Source organism: Polypterus senegalus, chromosome 13, assembly GCF_016835505.1.
Source record: "Polypterus senegalus isolate Bchr_013 chromosome 13, ASM1683550v1, whole genome shotgun sequence".
Taxonomy (NCBI): Eukaryota; Metazoa; Chordata; class Cladistia; order Polypteriformes; family Polypteridae; genus Polypterus; species Polypterus senegalus.
Genome location: NC_053166.1, coordinates 23,019,618 through 23,042,486, shown reverse-complemented (window position 1 = coordinate 23,042,486; position 22,869 = coordinate 23,019,618). Strand labels below are relative to the sequence as shown.

At 35.5% G+C, this 22,869-nt stretch overlaps 3 protein-coding genes across 3 annotated transcripts; all 3 read right to left on the bottom strand.

Moving 5' to 3' along the window:
• Positions 1 to 3,680: 3,680 nt before the first annotated feature.
• Positions 3,681 to 6,117, bottom strand: LOC120542154 (protocadherin gamma-A9-like). Its single transcript, XM_039774389.1, has 2 exons — positions 3,787 to 6,117; positions 3,681 to 3,701 (listed from the first exon to the last, which is right to left on the bottom strand). The coding sequence occupies exons 1-2, from the start codon at positions 5,797 to 5,799 to the stop codon at positions 3,699 to 3,701; spliced, it is 2,016 nt and encodes a 671-aa protein (XP_039630323.1). The 5' UTR covers positions 5,800 to 6,117; the 3' UTR covers positions 3,681 to 3,698.
• Positions 6,118 to 10,646: 4,529 nt separating this feature from the next.
• On the bottom strand, positions 10,647 to 13,196 carry LOC120542152 (protocadherin-10-like). Its single transcript, XM_039774387.1, has one exon. The coding sequence runs from the start codon at positions 13,078 to 13,080 to the stop codon at positions 10,657 to 10,659; it is 2,424 nt and encodes an 807-aa protein (XP_039630321.1). The 5' UTR covers positions 13,081 to 13,196; the 3' UTR covers positions 10,647 to 10,656.
• A 6,955-nt stretch (positions 13,197 to 20,151) lies between these two features.
• Positions 20,152 to 22,461, bottom strand: LOC120543281 (protocadherin-10-like). Its single transcript, XM_039776315.1, has one exon. It carries the CDS (start codon positions 22,459 to 22,461, stop codon positions 20,152 to 20,154), a length of 2,310 nt encoding a protein of 769 aa, XP_039632249.1.
• Positions 22,462 to 22,869: the final 408 nt, after the last annotated feature.

Sequence of the window (22,869 nt, the reverse complement as noted above, 5' to 3'; positions counted from 1 at the left end):
TGGGAGATGAAATCAGAATTTATTTGATTGATCAATAGAATTATATTTTTTTTTCTCACCAACAGTTAGTAATTTATACTTCATACTAAATAATACTTAATAAAATATATTTAGAACATGTAATATATAAAAGCAAAATTTGAATAACATGTTTCCATTTTCTATTTCCTTTTATTTGATGTGTTCATTGACTGTATAAATAACTAATAAACTGCAGTAAGTTATTAATGTTAGGGAATCATCAATAAAAATCTCATGATTCTCAGATCTTGCATACAAATCTTTCTTTTAGAATTTCAGGAACTCAAAGCCTCTCCTGGCAGCACTGAGTACAGAGAATGAAACATTCCTAAATGTTGTGCCATACCATCACCTGGCATACTTACTCTCAAAAACAAGAAACGGTCTTTACTCATCAATTACCCATACATTGTACTTCTCAGAGTTTGTGAATGCGGGAGATCACTAAAGCACCTGCCTGTAGTGAAAATATTCATGAAGCCAAGATAATTGTAAAAATGTTCCACAAACATTCATGTTGTTTTAAATTGTGAGAAGGCTATGATAACCACTGCTCTAGGATGTCACATTTGCAGTGTTTTTCGTGATAGAAACATTTTTTGTTTTACATTTTGGTTTGATTTTGCACTTTATTTCTTAACAATACATCACCTTTTAGACATTTACAAAAGTTCTACATGATAACTCTTCAGTTTTGACCATAATATGTATGATTAGCCATGAAATAAAAGCCACACTTCATCAACCAGGATTGTGAGTATAGTATAAAAAGATTTACTGTACCTGCAACCTAAAGAGAGTAAAAGTTTTTCCCTTCTCCACATATTAGGTATCTTTTCAAAGCCCAGTTTTTAAAAAATCATATACAAAGAACTCATAATCTCATAATTAAATAGTTCTTTGTCAAGTAATGGTTGTACAAAAGCAACAAAATCAAATAAAGTATCATTCAAGAACCATTAGTTTTAAGAATATGCTCTTTATTTAGCTTGATACAATCATTGCAATATACTATTGAACTTTAAAGGAAGACAAATCCAACTCAAAATCAACTTAGGGACTTTTTTTTCAATCCAAGTATTTGATTTTTTTTTTTATTGATATATGTGATGTTCATAATATGTGAGGATATGCGTGTGCATAGTGGAGTAGTGCACCACCACCAACCTACTCAAAGCACCATGATGCCCCAGCATTGATGGACTAAAAGCCAGAAGTCCACGTGATCATCATCATCATCATCTAGTCCTTCCGTGAAAACCATAAATACAAAGAGGACTGTTTCATTTATGTTAGGTAGATTGCCCAGAGGGGACTGGGTGGTCTCATGGCCTGGAATCCCTGCAGATTTTATTTTTTTTTCTCCGGCCGTCTGGAAGTTTTTGTTTTTTTTTTTTTCTGTCCCCCCTGGCCATTGGACCTTACTCTTATTCTATGTTAATTAATGTCCATCCATCCATTTTCTAACCCGCTGAATCCGAATACAGGGTCACGGGGATCTGCCAGAGCCAATCCCAGCCAACACAGGGCACAAAGCAGGAACCAATCCTGGGCAGGGTGCCAACCTACCGCAGTTAATTAATGTTGACTTATTTTATTTTCTTACTGTGTCTCTTATTTTTCTATTCTTCATTATTTAAAGCACTTTGAGCTACATTTTTTAGTGTGAAAATGTGCTATATAAATAAATGTTGTTGTTGTTGTTGTTGTAGTGAGGTGAGGTAAAGTAAGGGGTGGCCTTCTGATCTTTGACACCCAGGACATGTGGGTCTTACAATAATATGGCTTTCATTATGAGGATAAGCACACTTTCCATGGATCAAATAATAGCCATGGGGATGGAGACATTATTTAGTAACTAACTTTGTGTTTTGAGGGAACCAAAGATCTAATAAATAATGTTAAAGCTTAAGAGTTAGCTAAACTTAAAAATACACTACACAGGAACAGCAAATATTGCAAGAGTATGCAATTTGTATATGGATAGCCACAAAAAAAAAATAAAAACAGCATCTAAGATTATGATATATACATGCACACGCACAGAGCATGCAAAGTCAAAGCTTAAAATGATACAAGATAGCCATCACAGTACAATGTGCCATGTGAAGCATTAAAAAATAAGAGTCTAATCCTTTAATTATCAGTTTTCAGAAAGAGAGAGAGAAGAGGAGATGTAGTGTAAAATATTCTAAAAAATATATATTGTGGCACCAGATTATTTTCCCAACATTAGATATATTTAGTTGTTAAGATAATCCATGTCGAGTATCCCTAATACAAAATGCCTAGAACCAGAAGCATTTTGCATTTTGAAAATTTTTGTATTTTCAAATATATGCATTTACAAAATGAGAGATCTGTGGGATGCCTTTTAGGGAAATTCTGCCAGTTAGCTAAATGATGACTCACATGTATAGAGGTTTTTATCACTGAGCCATTATTATGATGTTCATTGACATGACAAACATATTAAAGCTCAAAGTGCTGAATATGATGCACAAACCTTTTTAAGAAGGCCAGTGCTGTGCATTAACACTTTAAAACTTTTTTCATTTTGTTTGTCAGCATATATTGGACAGTCTACCTGTAGTCACTTATCAGAGAACTGATCAACAGACATACTGGTAAGAATTGGAGTAAAGATTCGTCCAAGTAAGGGCGCAAACCTCTTTGAACCGAGGTGGCTGTGTGCACGTTTGCAGTAAAGTCTATTCTGCTTGCCAGTCTTGAGACACCAACTGTTTACTTTGAAAACACAGCGAGTCCATTCTCCACGACACATTCAGTGTGTGTTTGCCTATACACAGCTCTTAAATGGTAATATTTCTTTTTTAGTCATGTGACAAACATAAGTGGTCCTAGTGGTACGGTCCATTATACAACACAAACTCTACATGCCCTATTTGTGCCCCTGCTCATGGATATACAGAATCTATCAGTGACTCAAAGGGAGGATTGCGTTTCAAAAATGTACTGTACATATAATCTTCGTGTAATATCTGTGTGTTTGGTTATATTTGATCTTAAAAACTCATTATTGTTCGATACCTTTTCATTTTAATAGTCTTAACTTATTTTAGTTAAATAACTTACTGAAGTGCAGTATGACCTGCCCCGTAATGAAAGTGATGTGACTATACACAACAAAAATTCTCCATTATAAGGCGAATGAAATTTAACTGTGTTTTTAATGCAATTTTACACAAATAATCAGTGCTTATAAAGAATTCAATATGCTCATTTTAAAGTCTTCACTACGGAAATGAAAGCAACTACACGAAACCATTTCCATAAGACATAACTGGTGAACAAACTCGTAAATAAATAAGTACATATATTAAACAAACTAACAAAAAATCCTCAATAAATATTCTGTTACACCCTTACCTGAATTGGAGTGTCGGCTAATTCGCTTATCGTTCCCTGCTCCGGATTCCTCTCCAAACTTGACACGATGAAGCCAGTTCCATTGGGCATTGACTGCCTCACCAGCATTTTTCCTTTTCGTGACTCCGCTAAAAGCACGCTGTGCCAATAAGCGTCACTCGAATATAAAGTCGAGTGAGCCGGCAGATCCGAAATCATTGAATCCCTTTGGCTATAGCAGCTAATCCGATGGCTCGATTTTGTGCTGTCCTCAGGTGGATTATGATTACATTTAAGTGCGGTACAGATCACTATAGTTAAAAGAAAAAGAAATGAAGCAGTTGCGAGACCGATCATCAAATAAATATTTAAAGATGATAAATACTCCGTCTCTACCTCATCATTTGGTGTAAGAAGACCTTCAACTTCTGGGTTAGATCTTGATATGAGGATTGTAACTGTTGATGACAGTGAAGGATTGCCATTGTCCCGGGCTTGAATCACAAGTCTTTGTTTCGAAGAGTCCCTAACACCAAGACGTCTTCTTGTTCGAAGCTCTCCATTGTACTGGTTTAATGTAAACAAAGTCTGGTCAGTAACTTGAAGTAAATGGTAAGTAATTCGTGAATTCTGAACCGAGTCCTCATCAATTGCTATAACTTTAGTCACTAAATATCCTTCTTCAGCCGAACTAGGAATTGTATCGCTAACTATTGATCCATGAGGGCGCCAGGGTGACACAATAACCGGTGTGTTATCGTTTTCATCAAGAACATTTATCTTCACAGTCACACTACTGCTTAGCTGAGGAGTGCCAGAGTCTTTAGCTACCACATTAAACGTATAAAATGTCTGTTTCTCATAGTCGAAAGACTGTAGTGTGTAAATGTTTCCATTGTCCCGATTGATGGAGAAATATTTTGTGAATGTGTTATTGGAGTAATTTGTTTCTTTAATGAAGTATTTCAGAGCGCCGTTCAAATTTGCATCAGAATCTATTGCAGTGATGGAACACAGCAGAGTCCCAGAAATGTTGTTTTCTGGAATTGGAATTTCGTATGAAGCACGCGAAAATGATGGCGCGTTGTCATTTACATCCAAAAGATTTAAAGAAATTGTTTTATTGTTTGACAGAGGAGGTGTTCCTTCATCCTTTACAACGACAGTGATATTAAAGCTAGATTGTCTTTCTCGATCCAAAAGCTCTGCATTCACCAGAGCATAAACATTATCCGCAGTTTTCTGAAGTTCAAACGCATCATTGTCTGATATGTGACATTTTATCTTTCCATTGTTTCCAGAGTCCTGATCTGAAACACTAAAGAGTGCGATGACTGTGCCTATGGGTACATCTTCAGACACAGAACTCTGCAGAGAGGCAACAATAATTTCTGGCTGGTTGTCATTGCAGTCAATGATTTTTATTACTACTTTACAGCGTCCAGTCAATGGATTTGGCCCGTTATCTTTTGCTTGCACAAATAATTCAAATTGATGAGACTTTTCGAAGTCCAGTAATTCACTTACACTGAGCTCACCAGTCCACGAATTTAAACGGAATTTCATTTTTGCCTTCTCAAAGGTGGGGGGGCAAAATGAATATAGTAACTCGGCGTTGGAGCCTTCGTCAGCATCTGTCGCGTTTAGTGTAATAAATGTCGTCCCTATTAATATGTTTTCAAGAACCTCTACTTCGTAAATCTGTCTTTCAAATGTTGGAGCATTGTCGTTGTCATCAAGTATATTAACCGTGATATTAATCGAGCCAGACAATGCAGGTTTTCCACAATCCAGTGCCGTTAGAATTAAGTTGTGCACTGCTTGTTTCTCTCTGTCCAATGTCCGCAGGACTAACAATTCTGCGGACACGAAGCCATCTTTCCAAGTATGCACGTTGATCTGGAAGTACAAATTTTCGCTCAATTTATAATTACACACTGAGTTATTACCAACATCGGGGTCGATGGCCATCACCAACACAAAACTTTCACCTTTTACCTTTGCTTCGGAAATATTTATTAAATGTACACTGACGGGGAATCTCGGAGCATTGTCATTCACGTCCAATATTTCTACCTCGATGGTAAACATTTGTAGTGGATTTTGAAGCAAGGCCTCCAGAATAAGTACGCATTCACCTTTGAATTCGCAGATAATTTCTCGGTCAATATTTTTCTTAATAAATAAATGTCCGTTAATTTTGCTAACATCCAGATAATGCTTCCCACTTCCCAAAGCAATCTGCAGCTCCCGTTTATAAATATTGCCAGTATCTAGACCGATATCGGACGCCACATTTCCAATTACTGTTCCTTCCTGCATTTCCTCGGGAATAGAATAACGGATTTTCAGGCAAAAAATATTTGCTATATTACACAACATCAAAAAGTGATTCACTAACCTCATCATCTCCAGAAGCACAGTGAAATATACCTATAAAATATCATATATGGCTGATCTTTCAGATTAAAATCCTTTCAGAGAAGCAGTTTCGACAAAATATTAATATGTATGGCTGTCTTTGTTCTCCGCTTGCTTCTAATGAATTCAAACCTTATTTCCCCTCTATGATTAGTCAACAGCGACACTGTGAGGCTAAAAGGGGTACTTCCCTGAGAAATTCATTTGACTTTCAGTCGAATTTGATTGGATTTGGCTACAATTTGAAACAAGGACTTCTTTGCCCAATTTCTCTTTAAAATTGATTGGAGTGTAAATATACGCTAGTGTGAGAATTAGATAGATAGATAGATAGATAGATAGATAGATAGATAGATAGATAGATAGATAGATAGATAGATACTTTATTAATCCCAAGGGGAAATTCACATAATCCAGCAGCAGTATACTGATACAAAGAAACAATATTAAATCTGATTGTACAATTTTATGCCATATGACAGGCATCTGTTAACAAACTGCAATAACAATTTTAAATCTGAATTCATGTATTTTCACAATTTTAAAACTTTATTGAACACATGTACTAAAATTAACGTACTTTGGGCCTTACGTTAGTTTATATTTTATGTTCCCATAAGAAAATTGACTATTATATTTAATACATTTAAATTTTTTATGATTTGAAATTCTCATATTTTATCTAGGGTGGCATGGTGGCGCAGTGGTAGCGCTGCTGTCTCGCAGTTAGGAGACCCAGGTTCGTTTCCCGGGTCCTCCGTGCGTGGATTTTGCATGTTCTCCCCGTGTCTGCGTGGGTTTCCTCCGGGCGCTCTGCTTTCCTCCCACAGTCCAAAGACATGATGGATTGGTGATTCTAAATTGGCCCTAGTGTGTGTTTGTGTGTGTCCTGCGGTGAGTTGGCACCTTGCCCGGGATTGGTTCCTGCTTTATTGGCTGGGATTGGCTCCAGAAGACCCCTGTGTTCGGATTCTATGATTTGTTTATTGTGTCATGTTTTCAATCCTTAGAAGTTGAATTGTTATGTGCTTTTAACAAGAATTCTAGAAGTTTGTGCAAAAATGTGTGACATGATTGCATTTTTGGAAATTAAAACTTGGGAGCTTACTAAGGACAAAAAACAAAGAAAAACTTTTTCCATGCATATTCTCAGCTGAATTATTCAAAATGGAAGTGATTACCAAAAATTACACCAACTAATTTTGATTTTCACATGCTCTTCCCTTTGTTCAATAAACACCTGCATAACTTAAGCACAATTAACAACAGGAAACTAACAGTTGGGAGTTGAAAGCAGAATTTATTTGATTGATTAATTGATTTTTTTTTTTCACCAAAAGTTAGTAATTCATACTTCAATACTTAATGAAATATATTTTGAACAAGTAATATATAAAAGCAAAATTAGAATAACATGTTTCCATATTCTATTTCCTTTTATTTGAGGTGTTCATTGACTGTATAAATAACTAGGAAACTGCAGTAAGTTATTAATGTTATGGAATCAGCAATGAACATCTCATGATAGTCAGGTCTTGCATACAAATCTTCCTATTAGAATTTCAGGAACTCAAATCCTCTCCTGGCAGCACTGAGTTCAGGGAAGAAAACATTCCTAGATGGTATTCCATACAATCTCCTGGCATACTTACTCTCAAAAACAAGAAAAGGTCTTTATTTATCAATTACCCATACATACTTCTCAGAGTTTGTGAATGTGGGAGATCACTTAAGCACCTGCCTGTAGTGAAAATCTGCATGAAGCCAAGAGTAATGTGAAAATGTTCCACAAAAATTCATGTAGTTTTACATTGTGAGTAAGCTATGATAATCACTGCTCTAGGATGTTACATTTTCAGTGTTTTTCATGATAGAAACATTTTTTGAATCCACTCTTCATCAACCCGGACTGTGAGTAGCATCAATAAATTTACTGTACCTTCAACCTAAAGTGAGTAAAGGTTTATCCTTTGTCCACATATTAGGAATCTTTTGAAAGCCCAGTTTTTAAAAAATCATATGCCAAGAACAGATCTCATAATTAAAAAAATTCTTTGTTAAATAATGGTTGTACAAAAATAACAAAATTAAGTCAAGTATAACTAAAGAACCATTAGTTTTAAGAAAATGCTTTTTAATTAGCTTGTTACATTCTTACAAACTTAACAGAAAGACGAATCCAACTCAATATCAACTTAGGGATTTTTTTTTTTTTTTCAATCCAAGTACTTGATTTTTTCATTGATATATGTGATGTTCATAATATGTGAGAATATGCGTGTGCGTAGTGGGGTAGTGAGGTGAGGTAAGGAAAGGGGCGGCCTTTTGAACTTTGACACCCTGGACATGTGGGTCTTACAATAATATGGCTTTCATTATGAGGATAGCACACTTTCCATGAATCAAATAATAGCCATGGGGATGGAAACATTATTTAGTAACTAACTTAGTGTTTTGAGGGAACCAAAGATCTAATAAATAATGTTAAAGCTTAAGAGTTGGCTAAACTTAAAAACACACTACACAGGAACAGAATATATTGCAAGAGTATGCAATTTGTATATGGAAATGCACACAAAAAATAAACACAGCATCTAAGTCTATGATATATACATTCACATACATTGAGTATGCAAAGTCAAAGCTTAAAATGATACTAGTTAGCCATCACAGTACAATATGCCATGTGAAGCATTAAAATAGAGAGTCTAACCCTTTAATTATCAGTTTTCTGAAAGAGAGAGAAAAGAAGAGATGTAGTGTAAAATATTCTAAAAATATTTTTGTGGCACCAGATTATTTTCCCAACATTAGATATATTTAGTTGTTAAGATAATCCATGTCAGGTATCCCTAATACAAAATGTCCAGGACCAGAAACATTTTAGATTTTGGATATTTTTGTATTTTCATTTCAGATTCTAAATTGGCCCTAGTGTGTGCTTGGTGTGTGGGTGTGTTTGTGTGTGTCCTGCGGTGGGTTGGCACCCTGCCCAGGATTGGTTCCTGCCTTATGCCCTGTGTTGGCTGGGTTTGGCTCCAGCAGACCCCCGTGACCCTGTATTCAGATTCAGCGGGTTAGAAAATGGATGGATGGATGTATTTTCAAATATATGCATTTACAAAATTAGAGATCTCTGGGATGCCCTATAGGGAAATTCTGCCAGTTAGCTAAATGACGACTCACATGTAAAGAGGTTCTTATCACTGAGCCATTATTATGATGTTCATTGACATGACAAACATATTAAAGCTCAAAGTGCTGAAAATGATGTACAAACCTTTTTAAGAAGGCCAGTGCTGTGCATTAACACTTTAAAACGTTTTTCATTTTGTTTGTCAGCATATATTGGACAGTCTACCTGTAGTCACTTATCAGAGAACTGGTCGACAGGTTAGGAGTATTTCATCCTGTCCTGCCAGCTGCTCTGGAAGTCATTACCAATCTGATGAGGCAATACATTCAGTTTCTAAATGGTGTGGTTGTATACACATAAAACACTAAGCTACTGCCAACATTAAAGGCAATTTTTAGCAGCATATGGATTTCCTAACGTTATGGAAGAACTTCACTACATTCATATTGAAATAAGGGCACCTAATGAGAGTGAAGCAGCTTTTGTTACCATAATCAATGACATTTTATTAACACACATGTCATCCTCAGTTTTAAAGGTGTCGTGCAGCATTTTTGACCTTCTATCAAGGTATTATCTTATCACTCGGGGAAAAAGCTTCTTGTGTTTCATTGTTTAGACACTATGTTTCATGGGGGTGCTCAAACCATCACTAACCAATTGCTTATTATTTCCTCACAACACTTGATGCTTTGTAGGACGGCACACCTCACCCCATCCCACTCTGAATGATTCAATTTGTTTTGAATCTGCACATATCCACTTTTCAGCATATGCATATGTTCACACTTGAATCTAAATAAAGTTGTATAAAATTTTTCCTGGTGTGAAATTTATGTCAGTGCACAACAAATTTTGGATTTTAGAGCATTTTCGATTTTGGAATTGTGGATTAGGGATACTCAGCTTATAATAATAATAATAATAATAATAATAATAATAATAATAATAAATAACTCAATTTAATTAAAAAAGCTAACGTTAGAGTACAAATACATCAGCAGGTTAAATTTTTTTCCCAGTTTGCAGACACTAGGTACTTTTGACACATTACACTTGATATGTGTGAGAGCACAGCATTCTCCACGACACATTCAGTGTGTGTTTGCCTATACACAGCTCTTAAATGGTAATATTTCTTTTTTAGTCATGTGACAAACATAAGTGGTCCTAGTGGTACGGTCCATTATACAACACAAACTCTACATGCCCTATTTGTGCCCCTGCTCATGGATATACAGAATCTATCAGTGACTCAAAGGGAGGATTGCGTTTCAAAAATGTACTGTACATATAATCTTCGTGTAATATCTGTGTGTTTGGTTATATTTGATCTTAAAAACTCTTTATTGTTCGATACTTTTTCATTTTAATAGTCTTAACTTATTTTAGTTAAATAACTTACTGAAGTGCAGTATGACCTGCCCCGTAATGAAAGTGATGTGACTATACATAACAAAAATTCTCCATTATAAGGCGAATGAAATTTAACTGTGTTTTTAATGCAATTTTATACAAATAAGCAGTCTTTATAAAGAATTCAACATACTCATTTTAATTCTTTGCTAAGTCTTCATTACGGAAATGAAAGCAACTACCAAAAACACTTTCCAAAAGAAATAACTGATGAACAAACTCGACGCTATTGTATATGGCAAGTAAATAAATACTTTTTTTTTTTTTTTTTTTAATCCTCAATAAATATTCTGTTACACCCTTACCTGAATTGGAGTGTCGGCTAATTCGCTTATCGTTCCCTGCTCCGGATTCCTCTCCAAACTTGACACGATGAAGCCAGTTCCATTGGGCATTGACTGCCTCACCAGCATTTTTCCTTTTCGTGACTCCGCTAAAAGCACGCTGTGCCAGTAAGCGTCGCTTGAATATAAAGTCGAGTGTGCCGGCAGGTCAGAAATCATTGAATCCCTTTGGCTATAGCAGCTAATCCGATGGCTCGATTTTGTGCTGTCCTCAGGTGGATTACGATTACATTTAAGTGCGGTACAGATCACTATAGTTAAAAGGAAAAGAAATGAAGCAATTGCGAGACCGATCATCAAATAAATGTTTAAAGAAGATAAATACTTCGTCTCCACCTCATCGTTTAGTGTCAGAAGACCTTCAACTTCTGGGTTAGATCTTGATATGAGGATTGTAACTGTCGAGGACAGTGAAGGATTGCCATTGTCCCGGGCTTGAATCACAAGTCTTTGTTTCGAAGAGTCCCTAACACCAAGACGTCTTCTTGTTCGAAGCTCTCCATTGTACTGGTTTAATGTAAACAATGTCTGGTCAGTAACTTGAAGTAAATGGTAAGTAATTCGTGAATTTTGAACCGAGTCGTCATCAATTGCTATAACTTTGGTCACTAAATATCCTTCTTCAGCCGAACTTGGAATTGCATCGCTTACTATGGATCCATGAGGGCGCCAGGGTGACACAATAACCGGTGTGTTATCGTTTTCATCAAGAACATTTATCTTCACAGTCACACTACTGCTTAGCTGAGGAGTGCCAGAGTCTTTAGCTACCACATCAAACGTATAAAATGTCTGTTTCTCATAGTCGAAAGACTGCAGTGAGTAAATGTTTCCATTGTCCCGATTGATGGAAAAATATTTTGTGAAAGTGTTATTGGAGTAATTTGTTTCTTTAATGGAGTATTTCATAGCGCCGTTCAGATTTGCATCAGGATCCATTGCCGTAATGGAACACAGCAGTGTGCCAGGGATGTTGTTTTCTGGAACTGGAATTTCATATAAGACACGAGAAAACGTTGGCGCGTTGTCATTTACATCCAAAATATTTAAAGAAATTGTTTTATTGTTTGTGAGGGGAGGAGTGCCTTTATCCTTGACGATGATAGTAATATTAAAGATAGATTTTCTTTCTCTATCCAAAAGCTCTGCAGTTACCAGAGCATAAACATTATCCATACTTTGCTTAAGTTCAAACTCATCATTGTCTGATATATGACAGTTTACCCTGCCGTTGTTTCCAGAGTCCAGATCTGTGACACTGAACAGTGCGATTACTGTGCCTATTGGTACATCTTCTGATACTGAACTCTGTGATGACGCAACAATAATTTCTGGTTTGTTGTCATTGCTGTCAGTTATTTTTATCATTACTTTGCAGTGACCTGTCATAGGATTAAATCCTTTATCTTTTGCTTGCACAAATAACTCATATAGAGGTGATTGTTCGAAATCCAATAGTTCTTTAACGCTAAGTTCACCTGTCCTGGAATTCAAACTGAATTTCATTTGGGCCTTCTCAGAGGTGTGAGGAATAAATGAGTATAATAGCTCGCCGTTGGAGCCTTCGTCAGCATCTGTCGCATTTAGTGTGATAAAAGTGGTTCCTATTAAGGTAGTTTCTGAAACCTCTACTTGGTACATCTCTCTTTCAAATTTTGGAGCATTGTCATTTTCATCAATTATGTTAACCGTAATATTAATTGAGCCAGACAGTGCAGGTTTTCCACAATCCAGTGCAGTCAGTATTAAATTGTACACCGCTTGCTCTTCTCTGTCCAGTGCCTCCTTAATTACTAAATCAGCATACACTGACCCATCTTTCCAAGTCTGTACAGCGATCTCAAAATGTACATTTTCGCTCAGTTTATAATTACACACTGTGTTATTTCCAACATCGATGTCCACTGCCTTCACCAACAAGAACCTTTCGTCTTTTTGTTTCGACTCTGAAATGTTGATTTGACTTACGGTGAAAGGAAATCTCGGAGCATTGTCATTCACATCCAAGATTTCAACCTCAACGCTAAACATCTGCAGTGGATTTTCAAGTAAGGCCTCAAGATTAAGTACGCATTCATCTTTAAATTCACAAATGTTTTCTCTGTCGATTTTTTTCTTTATAAATAAATGTCCGTTTATTTTGTTGACATCCAAATAATGCTTCCCACTACCCAAAGCAATCCGTAGCCCTCGTTTAGAGAGATTGCTGGTATCTAGACCGATATCAGACGCTATGTTTCCAATTACTGTTCCTTCTTGCAATTCCTCCGGAATAGAATAACGGGTTTTTAAGCAAAAAATAATTCCAATTTTAGTGATTATTAAAAAAAGATTCACTAACCTCAGCATCTCCTGGACCGAAATAACATACATCTATAAAATATCAAATATGAATGATCTTTCAGCTGAATATCTTTTCAGGGTAGCAATTTAGACAGAATACTAGTATCTGTGCTTTTCTTTGTTCTCCGTCTGCTTCAGATAAATTCAAGCCTTGTTTTCCCTGTAAGGTTAGTCAACAGCGACACTTTGAGGCTGAAAAGGGTACTTCCCTGTTAAAGTCACATCGTACCTTGCAGTGTCATTTCATTTCATATGATTAAAATATAACACAAAACGTTTTTAACCTATTTCTGCTTTAAAATGTTTTTGAATTGCGGACTTAATACTACAGTCACACTGGAAAAATATCAATTGTATATGATAGTATTAGTTAAGATAACACGATAGACACTTATAAACAAATTAAAATGAAATGGTTAAATCTGAATTGACATATTTTCACAATTTAAAAACATTTTTGAAATAATGTAATAACATGAAAATAGTTTTTGCCCTCTTCTCAGTTTATTTTGTTACTTTTTTAATGTGGCTTTAAGCAAAATGGAAATTTAGTGTATAACGTTTCATATATTTTAATTTATTTATGGTTTAAATTTCTCACAACTTATCTTTGTTACGTTTTTGTGTCATGTCTTAACACCTTAGAAGATTATTGTTAAGTACGTAATGCTATAAATATTTTGTAAATGCAAAAATATGCTGTATATTTGTGTTAAGTTTAAATTTAAAGCTGAGGATTAAATGTGGATGAACTTTAATAAGGAATAACAACAAAGCAAGACGGCAATTTCCATGTTTTATTTTAAATCTGATCAGAATTATATGACTGTAAACTATTCGCTTCAAAGCACACAACCTAATTTTGATCTTATGCTCTTACCTTTGAACAATATACTGTACATTTGCTTTATTTCGACAAAATTTGAAAAGAAAATTAACAGTAGGAAGTTGGAGGCAGAATTTATTTGTATGATAAACTTAATTATTTTCCCTTACTAAAAATGTAGCAATTTAATCAGCCTTGTGATATATTTGGAGCATGTAACAAAAAGTAAAAGCAAACTAAGATAAAAGCAATGTCTTCTTTCTATTTCTTTTTATTTGAGGCTTTCATGGACGGCATACATTACTCATCAGCAGTTAACATCTCATTAGAATCATCGGGTCTTGTGCAAGAATTTTTATTTCTTCATCCATTTTTTTTTTTTTTTCAAACTGCTTTTTTATTTACAGGATTACAGGAATCTGAAGCCTCTCCAGGAAGAACTGAATGCAAGGAAGAACATATTCCTAGATAGTACTGTGCATCACACCACCACAGGGCTAATTCTTACAAACTAGGCCAGTCTTTACTCAGCGATTATGCAAGTGCTGTATATCAGCGTTTGTTGATGTGTATGATTGCTATATAACATTAGAGAAGATTCTTGTGGTTCCAGAAATAATGTGCAGATTTACTAAAAATACCTGATAGCGGTGTTTTAGTTGAATAATGAATACATGATTGAAATGTTTTCTCACTGTGGTGTTGTGATTTTGCTTTGTATTTCTTAATAAGAGATTTCCTGTCAGAGATATTCTACATTTCATCTCTTGGGATTTGAGTGTAATTGACATAGGTAGCCATGAAATACAAGTCACATATCATCAACACTGACTCTGAGTAACATAAAAAAAAAAAAATCTTTGCATTTATATAGCACTTTTCCCACTACTCAAAGCGCTCAGCAATTGCAGGTTAAGGGCCTTGCTCAAGGGTCCAACAGAGCAGAGTCCCTTTTGGCATTTACAGGATTTGAACCGGCAACCTTCCGATTGCCAGTGCAGATCCCTAGCCTCAGAGCCATGACACGATTAACAGATACCTAAGCTGAAGACAAAACAGTGATGATTTTGGAAAATTATTGTCAAAAGATCTACTGTGGATTAATTAAAATGGAAAATATGACTCAAATTTATAATATGTCACTATAAAATGTAGTGGGAACCATTCTTTAATGGACTCCCTGTTTAAAAAAAAGTCTGTGCACTACCTTATTCTTTGATGTGGATATACTCCAGTTCCTACAGTTTTGAGAATACTCCAAAAATATGAATTTTTGGTTAATTAGTAATTAATGCCCCAGAGTGAGTGAATATTAGTGTGGACATTAGCCAGACTGGCACCATGCCCATCACTGACTTTTTTGCCTTACACACAATACAGAAGCAGTTTCAGGAATAGATGGATGAAGGAAGTAATCATAATTTGACTCCTGTAAATCTATTATGGTGTTCTCCACTACCAACCAAAGATGCCAAACAATGAGGTTAAATGCTGGTCTCATTTTGTTGATTTTTACTTTTTTCCATCAATTTCTTAAACTAATTGGGGGGAATATCTCTGTTTGGTTGACCTCTTCTGTATGCTGAACTTTCCCAATCCTCATAATATCTAATTGACAGTGTAGCGATTGTTATAGCTGATGGCAGTCTTGAATGGGAACCTTTATTTTTCAGTATGGCATTTTTAAATGCTTCCTCTTATATGTTTTTAATTTATTTAATTTTCAGGTGAAAAAAAAATCAAGGAAAATGTAGAAAGCGATAACAAAATTATTTTCAGAATCAGTAATGGATTCTGTCTCTTTAGGAAACTGGCCTAACCAAACTGCACAATGGCCTTAGTAAATGTCTAAAGATAATGATTTTTAAAAAGACTTAATTAATCAGAAAATTAAAAAGAGGTATACCAGAAACTGCAATCTGGACTATAAAATCTACCAGAAATGTTAAAAGAGAAAAACTGGACATTTTTTTTTTTAAATTGCATATGTAGAAAAAAAAAAACATTTTAAGGCTTCAAATAGCAGAAAAGCCCACAGGTCATGATTTATTTTTACCTGTATTGCTGAAAAAAAATGAAGGATTTTAAATTGATCCACTTTACACAAGTGTCAAGGTTTTGAAGATTCACCTGTCATTGACTAATATTTCATTTGAGGTTGGTTTTTACATTTGTCTCAGGTCCTCCAGCATGACTAAATCTACCATTAGGGTTACCATAGGGCCCTGCTTGGAAAGGGGGCTTAGTATAGGAAAGCGATGAATGTGTAATAACAGAAAAAGTCCAGCTTTTTTCAAGGAAGCACAGGCATTTAAAGCACTCTGCTCTTCAACACAGAGCCCTACTCCACTTGGATCCTCATTATTATAATCCTATCCAACCAGATCTAAAATTACGTCTTCTTAAAGAAAATGTATCCTGTTTGGATGATATGGGTGGGGCATTATTAGAGCAGATGTCTAATGGGTCACTTTTATGAGCTCATACATAATGCACTGGAAAAAGAGAACAAGAGTGGTATTTCTAAATGAGAACCCTGTGGTGTTGCAAAAGGAAATATTATTAAACAAAGAAGCAAAACACTATGTCACTTTAACAAAATAAGCAAAATGATGATTTCCACAAACTATAAATACTGCATTCGAGACTAATGAGTCAGATCTTACAGATCGTTAGGGGGGCTTCACTACAGTTCTAGCATCACTGTACTGTCACAGAGGTGAACAATAATGTGGAAGGCAGGGAAAACAATGTAGGAGATAAGATGCAGCAAACAACTCCAAATCCAAGCAAAGGATCCCCTTTCATTTATTTCAAATATACAACTCAAAAACATTCAGTTATACATCACCTTTTTGTGGCGGCATTTAAGCTTTTTGAAAATGTTTAATAGATGTTCTTTACTTGCTCTATCAGAAGTTACCAGATATCCCATAAATGTGACATTGCACACATTTGAAAATAAAAGTGCCAAAGTGTTTCTTCAGAGCAGTGCCCTAGGGGAATTGTGTTTGGATCCCAAAACAATCCTCTACATGCAGATTCAAAAAAGTACCTTTTTTGTTTTGACTTGCAACAGGTTTTGTAATTAGCCATGAAAACATGACACACATTTATGAAATAGCATTGAGTGTAAAAGGAATTACCTGCGTACAATAATGCAGGCTAAGTTCAGGCTTTCTTGGTCTCTTTGTCTTAAAGGTAGCCTTCTATAAATGAAAGATTTCTGCATTGTTCACCTATTTGGATCTTTTCAAAGCCCAAAGGACTAATTTCATTTCCAAAGAACATTTTCAAGAAAAAAATGGTTCTTGCAATTGTTCTATGAGAAACCACACAATCCAGTAAAGTGCAATAAAAGAACATTATCTATCTATCTATCTATCTATCTATCTATCTATCTATCTATCTATCTATCTATCTATCTATCTGTTATATAGTGCCTTTCATTTCTATCTATCATTTTTAAGAATACACACATCATCTAACTTATTAAATTATTAGACATATACTAATGAAAAAAACAGGAAAGTGTAGTTGACCTAATATCAAGTTTGGAATTTTTGTTTCTTCATTACCAATACCTGATTTCTTACATATATGATGTTCTTAAGATGTGAGTACATGCATGTGCCAAGTGGCATATTGAGGTAAAGTGAGGGGCACTTTTGAACTTTGGCACCCAGGGCCCAGTGGGGCTGCTTATCTGGCCTCAGCCACCAGGATAGGGGCAGTTCTCAATGATCATATAAGTTACAAGGATGGATTTAAGGTGGGCAAGGTCCTCAGCTTTAACCATTGTTCAGGTACCACCTAGCTGTTTTGAATGAACTACGGAAACTCTAATAAGTAATGTAAAAGGATAGGAGTTGGCTAAACTTGAATAAATGCTTCCCTGAGGGATATGTGACTTTTAACAGAATTTTATAAAATAAATATACACATAAATAGATAGATATGTAAATAAGTATACAAACACCCTTTTCTGAACACACATTAGAATGAGTATAAAGTGAGAAAATTAAAAGAAAGAAATGTTCTGACTTTGCTGTCACAGTTACACAGAAATACATACAATATATATCGTGACAGTAGGTACTTTTGACAAATTACACTTAATATCTATGAGAGCACAAAATGCCATGTCGAGTATTCAGAACAGACAGACTAATTCTTTGATTATGCATTTTAAGAGAGTAAAAAAGGGTGAGAAGACAAGATCACTGCACCATCCTTAACAGTTTGAGTGAAACTAAGAAAACACACCTTCAGGTTTAATTTTTCATCATTTTGCAGACTATGGGTACATTTGCCATGCTATCAATAAAGTTTATCTGTTGTTCATTATACATACTGTTAGCTTAGTAAATCTACAAAAGGAACTTACCACCTTAGGACCATTGTTTAAAAACCACAATTAAACTGTCAACAACAACATTCTCCAACAAACAGTTTCAAAAGGGTTTTCAAGATTGTGTGTGTGTGTGTGTGTGTGTATCCATTCTGCATGTAAAGCATAATATTCATAGATGTCTAAAACAGACATGTGCACTGAGTTTTCATACATATGGGGAGGGTGGGGGGGACAAAAAAGTATATCAAAATGGTGTGCAAACGCAGACGCTGCAAAATATACTTAAATGGTCAACAAATTCAAAATGACTGTAACTCTCTTTACATGCATTGCTAAATGCTGATTTAATTTAAAGCATATGCATCTATTTAATGGCCCTACAGTAAAAATTGCATTATAACTGCACACAATATTATCCTCCATTCTTTTTTCACCATTCATGAGCACTGGTGGGATGGTGATATTGCATTATTTGAATACGATGGTTAGGACAGGCAAACAAAAATGATGGTAAAATGTTAATAAATAATTATGAATTCATGGAATGTTGAGATTATAGCAGGACGGTCAGTTTACTTCAGAGACCTTAATCTAACTTATTTCTTCATGATGTAAAAGGTAGTATAAGGTTATGATTATGCTATCACCATCACCATAGACTACCTTTCAGACTCTAACTGTAGTTAAATTTGAGAACCATCCATTTTCTGCTTTTCTTTACAACTGATAAGTGGTATTTTTTTTTTAATCATGTGACATAGACTTGATTCTTTTAGAGAAGCATGAATTGCAAAACAAAACAATTAAAAGAAGGCCTGTTAATAGATCACAATTGTTACATACTTTCTGAAATGTCACACCTCAGGCGTTTTGCAGTAGACAATTGCCTTAATCAATTGTGCCCCTCAACTTTCTCCTATTGTCAAGCCAATATTTTGTACTATTCAACATCTTGTTTACACCAGTTCTGGCTCCTGCCTCATGTCCTCAGGTTTATTTGTATATATGTAACTGTGATGATTCCACTCAAGGCATTTTTTGAAAGCTGAAGAATTCACAGACGTGCTATCCTGGAAACAGTTTAAGGTCATAGCTGATTTCTAGATTGCTTCTGTCGGAGGAATTCATTTTTATTATTCATGGTAGATATGGATACTACAGGATCTGTGTCACTTGCAAAATTAATATGAAGAGCCAAAGAAAAAATTGGATATATGAGACAAATCGGAACTGAGTCTCTATTAACTACATCCTGAATATAGCCATAATAGAATAGCAACACATACAGTCAAACGCAGTAAATATGGATTTTCAACTCATGTTTATTACTCATGAATTGAGAAAGCAGTTGTCTCTTTAGCTGTCCAGAGACGTGACCTATATGTACGGACGTTTCTGGGGCCCCCTAGTGGTCGGCATCACCTATGCAGCGCATACTTAGCATACCACCTACCAGTGCCAAAAAAGACGAATGTATTTTCTAAAATGTACATTTAATCATTGTGTAATTTCTGTGTGTTTAGTTATATTTAATCTTCAAGATTACTTATACTGTTCTATCCTATATTCACTTTAATTGTCTTAATGTTTTAGGACAAATAATGGACTGAAGTGTATGACCTATGAATTAAAGTGAGAACTTAAATGATCATTAAATATACAAATGAAAAGTGATTGAGCATTTTAAGGCGATATGCCGACAAGTCTTCAGTCTTGGTAGTGAACTTTAAATGCGTATTTAATACTTTGCTACACCATTCTAGAAGTCTTCATTTCGAAAATGAACATCATACCACATTATTACCATAAAGCCATTTCCACATCACATGTTTCTCTTTACTGGTGCATAGACTTGAGTGTATTTTCTGTAGAATATAAATTATTACATTTATTTAAAAAAAGAAAAATCTTAAAAATTCTGTTACAATCTTACCTGAATCGGTGTGTCGGCTAATTCGCTTATTGTTCCTTGCTCTGAATTCCTCTCCAAACTTGACACAATAAAGCCAGTTCCATTGGGCATTGACTGCCTCACCAGCATTTTTCCTTTTCGTGATTCCGCCAAAAGCACACTGTGCCAGTAGGCGTCGCTTGAATATAAAGTCGAGTGTGCCGGTAACTCAGAAATCATTGAATCCCTTTGGCTGTAGCAGCTTATCCGATGTGCTGATTTTTCGTCTTCAGCTGGATTATGGTGACATTTCAGTGAAGCACAGATCACTATTGTTAAAATAAGCAACAGTGAAGCGGAGGCAAGACCGATCATCAAATACATGTTTAAAGATGATACATACTCTGTCTCTACCTCATCATTTATTGTCAGAAGACCTTCGACTTCTGGGTCAAATCTTGATATGAGAATCGTAACTGTCGATGACAGCGAAGGATTGCCATTGTCCCGGGCTTGAATCACAAGTCTTTGTTTGGAAGCGTCTCTGAGGCTGAAGCGTCTTCTGGTTCGAAGTTCCCCACTGTACTGGTTTAATGTAAATAATGTCTGGTCAGTAACTTGAAGCAACTGATAAGTAATTCGTGAATTTTGAACAGAGTCTTCATCAATTGCTATAACTTTTGTCACTAAATATCCTTCTTCAGCTGAACTCGGAATTGTATCACTAACTATTGATCCATGAGGGCGCCAGGGTGACACAATAACCGGTGTGTTATCGTTTTCATCAAGAACAGTTATTTTGATAGTCACACTACTGCTTAGCTGAGGAGTGCCAGAGTCTTTAGCTACCACCTCAAACGTATATAATGTCTGTTTTTCATAGTCGAAGGACTGCATTGAGTAAATGTTTCCATTTTCCGAATTAATGGAAAAATATTTCGTGAAGGTTTTATTCAAGTCATTTTTTTCTTCTATGGAATATTTTAAAGCGCCGTTAAGAGCTGCATCAGGATCATTTGCAGTAATGGAACACAGCAGACTTCCAGGGATATTATTCTCTGGAATGGGAATTTCGTACGAAGCACGCGAAAACGATGGTGCGTTATCATTCACATCCAAAAGATTTAAAGGAATTGTTCTATTGTTTGTGAGGGGAGGAGATCCTTCATCCTTCACGACGATAGTGACATTAAAGCTAGATCGTCTTTCTCGATCCAAAAGTGTTGCAGTCACCAACGCATAAACATTATCCATAGTTTGCTGAAGTTTAAACTCACCATTGTGTGATATACGGCAGTTCACCCTACCATTTTTTCCAGAGTCCATATCTGTGACACTAAACAGTGCGATGACTGTTCCTATTGGCACATCTTCCAGTAATGAACTTTTTAATGAGGCAACAATAATTTCAGGCTGATTGTCGTTGCTGTCAAGTACTTTTATTATTACTTTACAGTGTCCAGTCATAGGATTTGGCCCGTTATCCTTTGCTTGCACAAATAATTCATATTGACGAGACTGTTCGAAATCGAGGAGTTCATTAACACTGAGGTCACCGGTCCGCGAATTCAAATGGAACTTCATTTGGGCCTTCTCGGAGGTGTGAGGATTAAACGAATACAATAATTCAGCATTTGTGCCTTGATCAGCATCAGTAGCGTTTAGTGTAATAAAAGTGGTTCCTATTAATGTATTTTCTGAAACCTCTACTTGGTAAATCTGTCTTTCAAATTTTGGAGCATTATCGTTTTCATCAAGTATGGTAACTGTGATATTAATTGATCCAGACAATGCTGGTTTTCCACAATCCACTGCCGTCAGAATTAAATTGTGCACCGCTTGCTGTTCTCTGTCCAGCGCCTCCTTTATTAGTAAATCAGCGGACACTGAGCCGTCATTCCAAGTCTGAACGGAGATATCAAAATACATATTTTCGCTCAGTTTATAATTGCATACTGAGTTATTGCCATCATCAGGGTCCAAGGCCTTCACCAACAAAAACCTTTCGTCTTTTAGCTTCGATTCTGAAATGTTTATGCGGCTGATGGAGAAAGGAAATCTCGGAGCATTGTCATTCACATCCAAGATTTGTACCTCAACGCTAAACATCTGCAGCGGATTTTCAACTAAAGCCTCCAGATTAAGAACACATTCATCTTTAAATTCGCAAATTTTTTCTCGGTCGATTATTTTCTTAATAAATAAATTTCCGTTTATTTTGTTAACATCCAGATAATGCTTTCCACTCCCCAAAGCAATCTGAAGATCACGTTTCGAAAGATTCCTTGTATCTACATTAATATCGGAAGCTATATTTCCTATTACTGTTCCTTCCTTCATTTCTTCGGGAACAGAATAGCGGAGTTTCAAGCAAAAAATTATTCCCATTTTACAGAATATTAAGAAAAGATTCACTAACCTCAGCATCTCAAGAAAGTCTGTAAAATATCAAGTACGACAGATCTTACAGCTGAATATCCTTCCAGAGAAGCAAAATCGACAGAATTTTAATACAGCTATCCTTGTTTTTGTTCTCGGTAAAAATAAATGCAAGCTTCATTTTCCTCGTATGATTAGTCAACAGCGACACTGTGAGGCTGAATGAGAACAGTACTAACTATAAAATTCACATGAGAACACAGAACAATGTACCTGTATTTATCATTAAACTTAGCTGGATTATAACACAAACACTTCTTTAGCCGAATTCTGATTGAAAATGTTCGGATTGTGAATTTAGCACTGCAA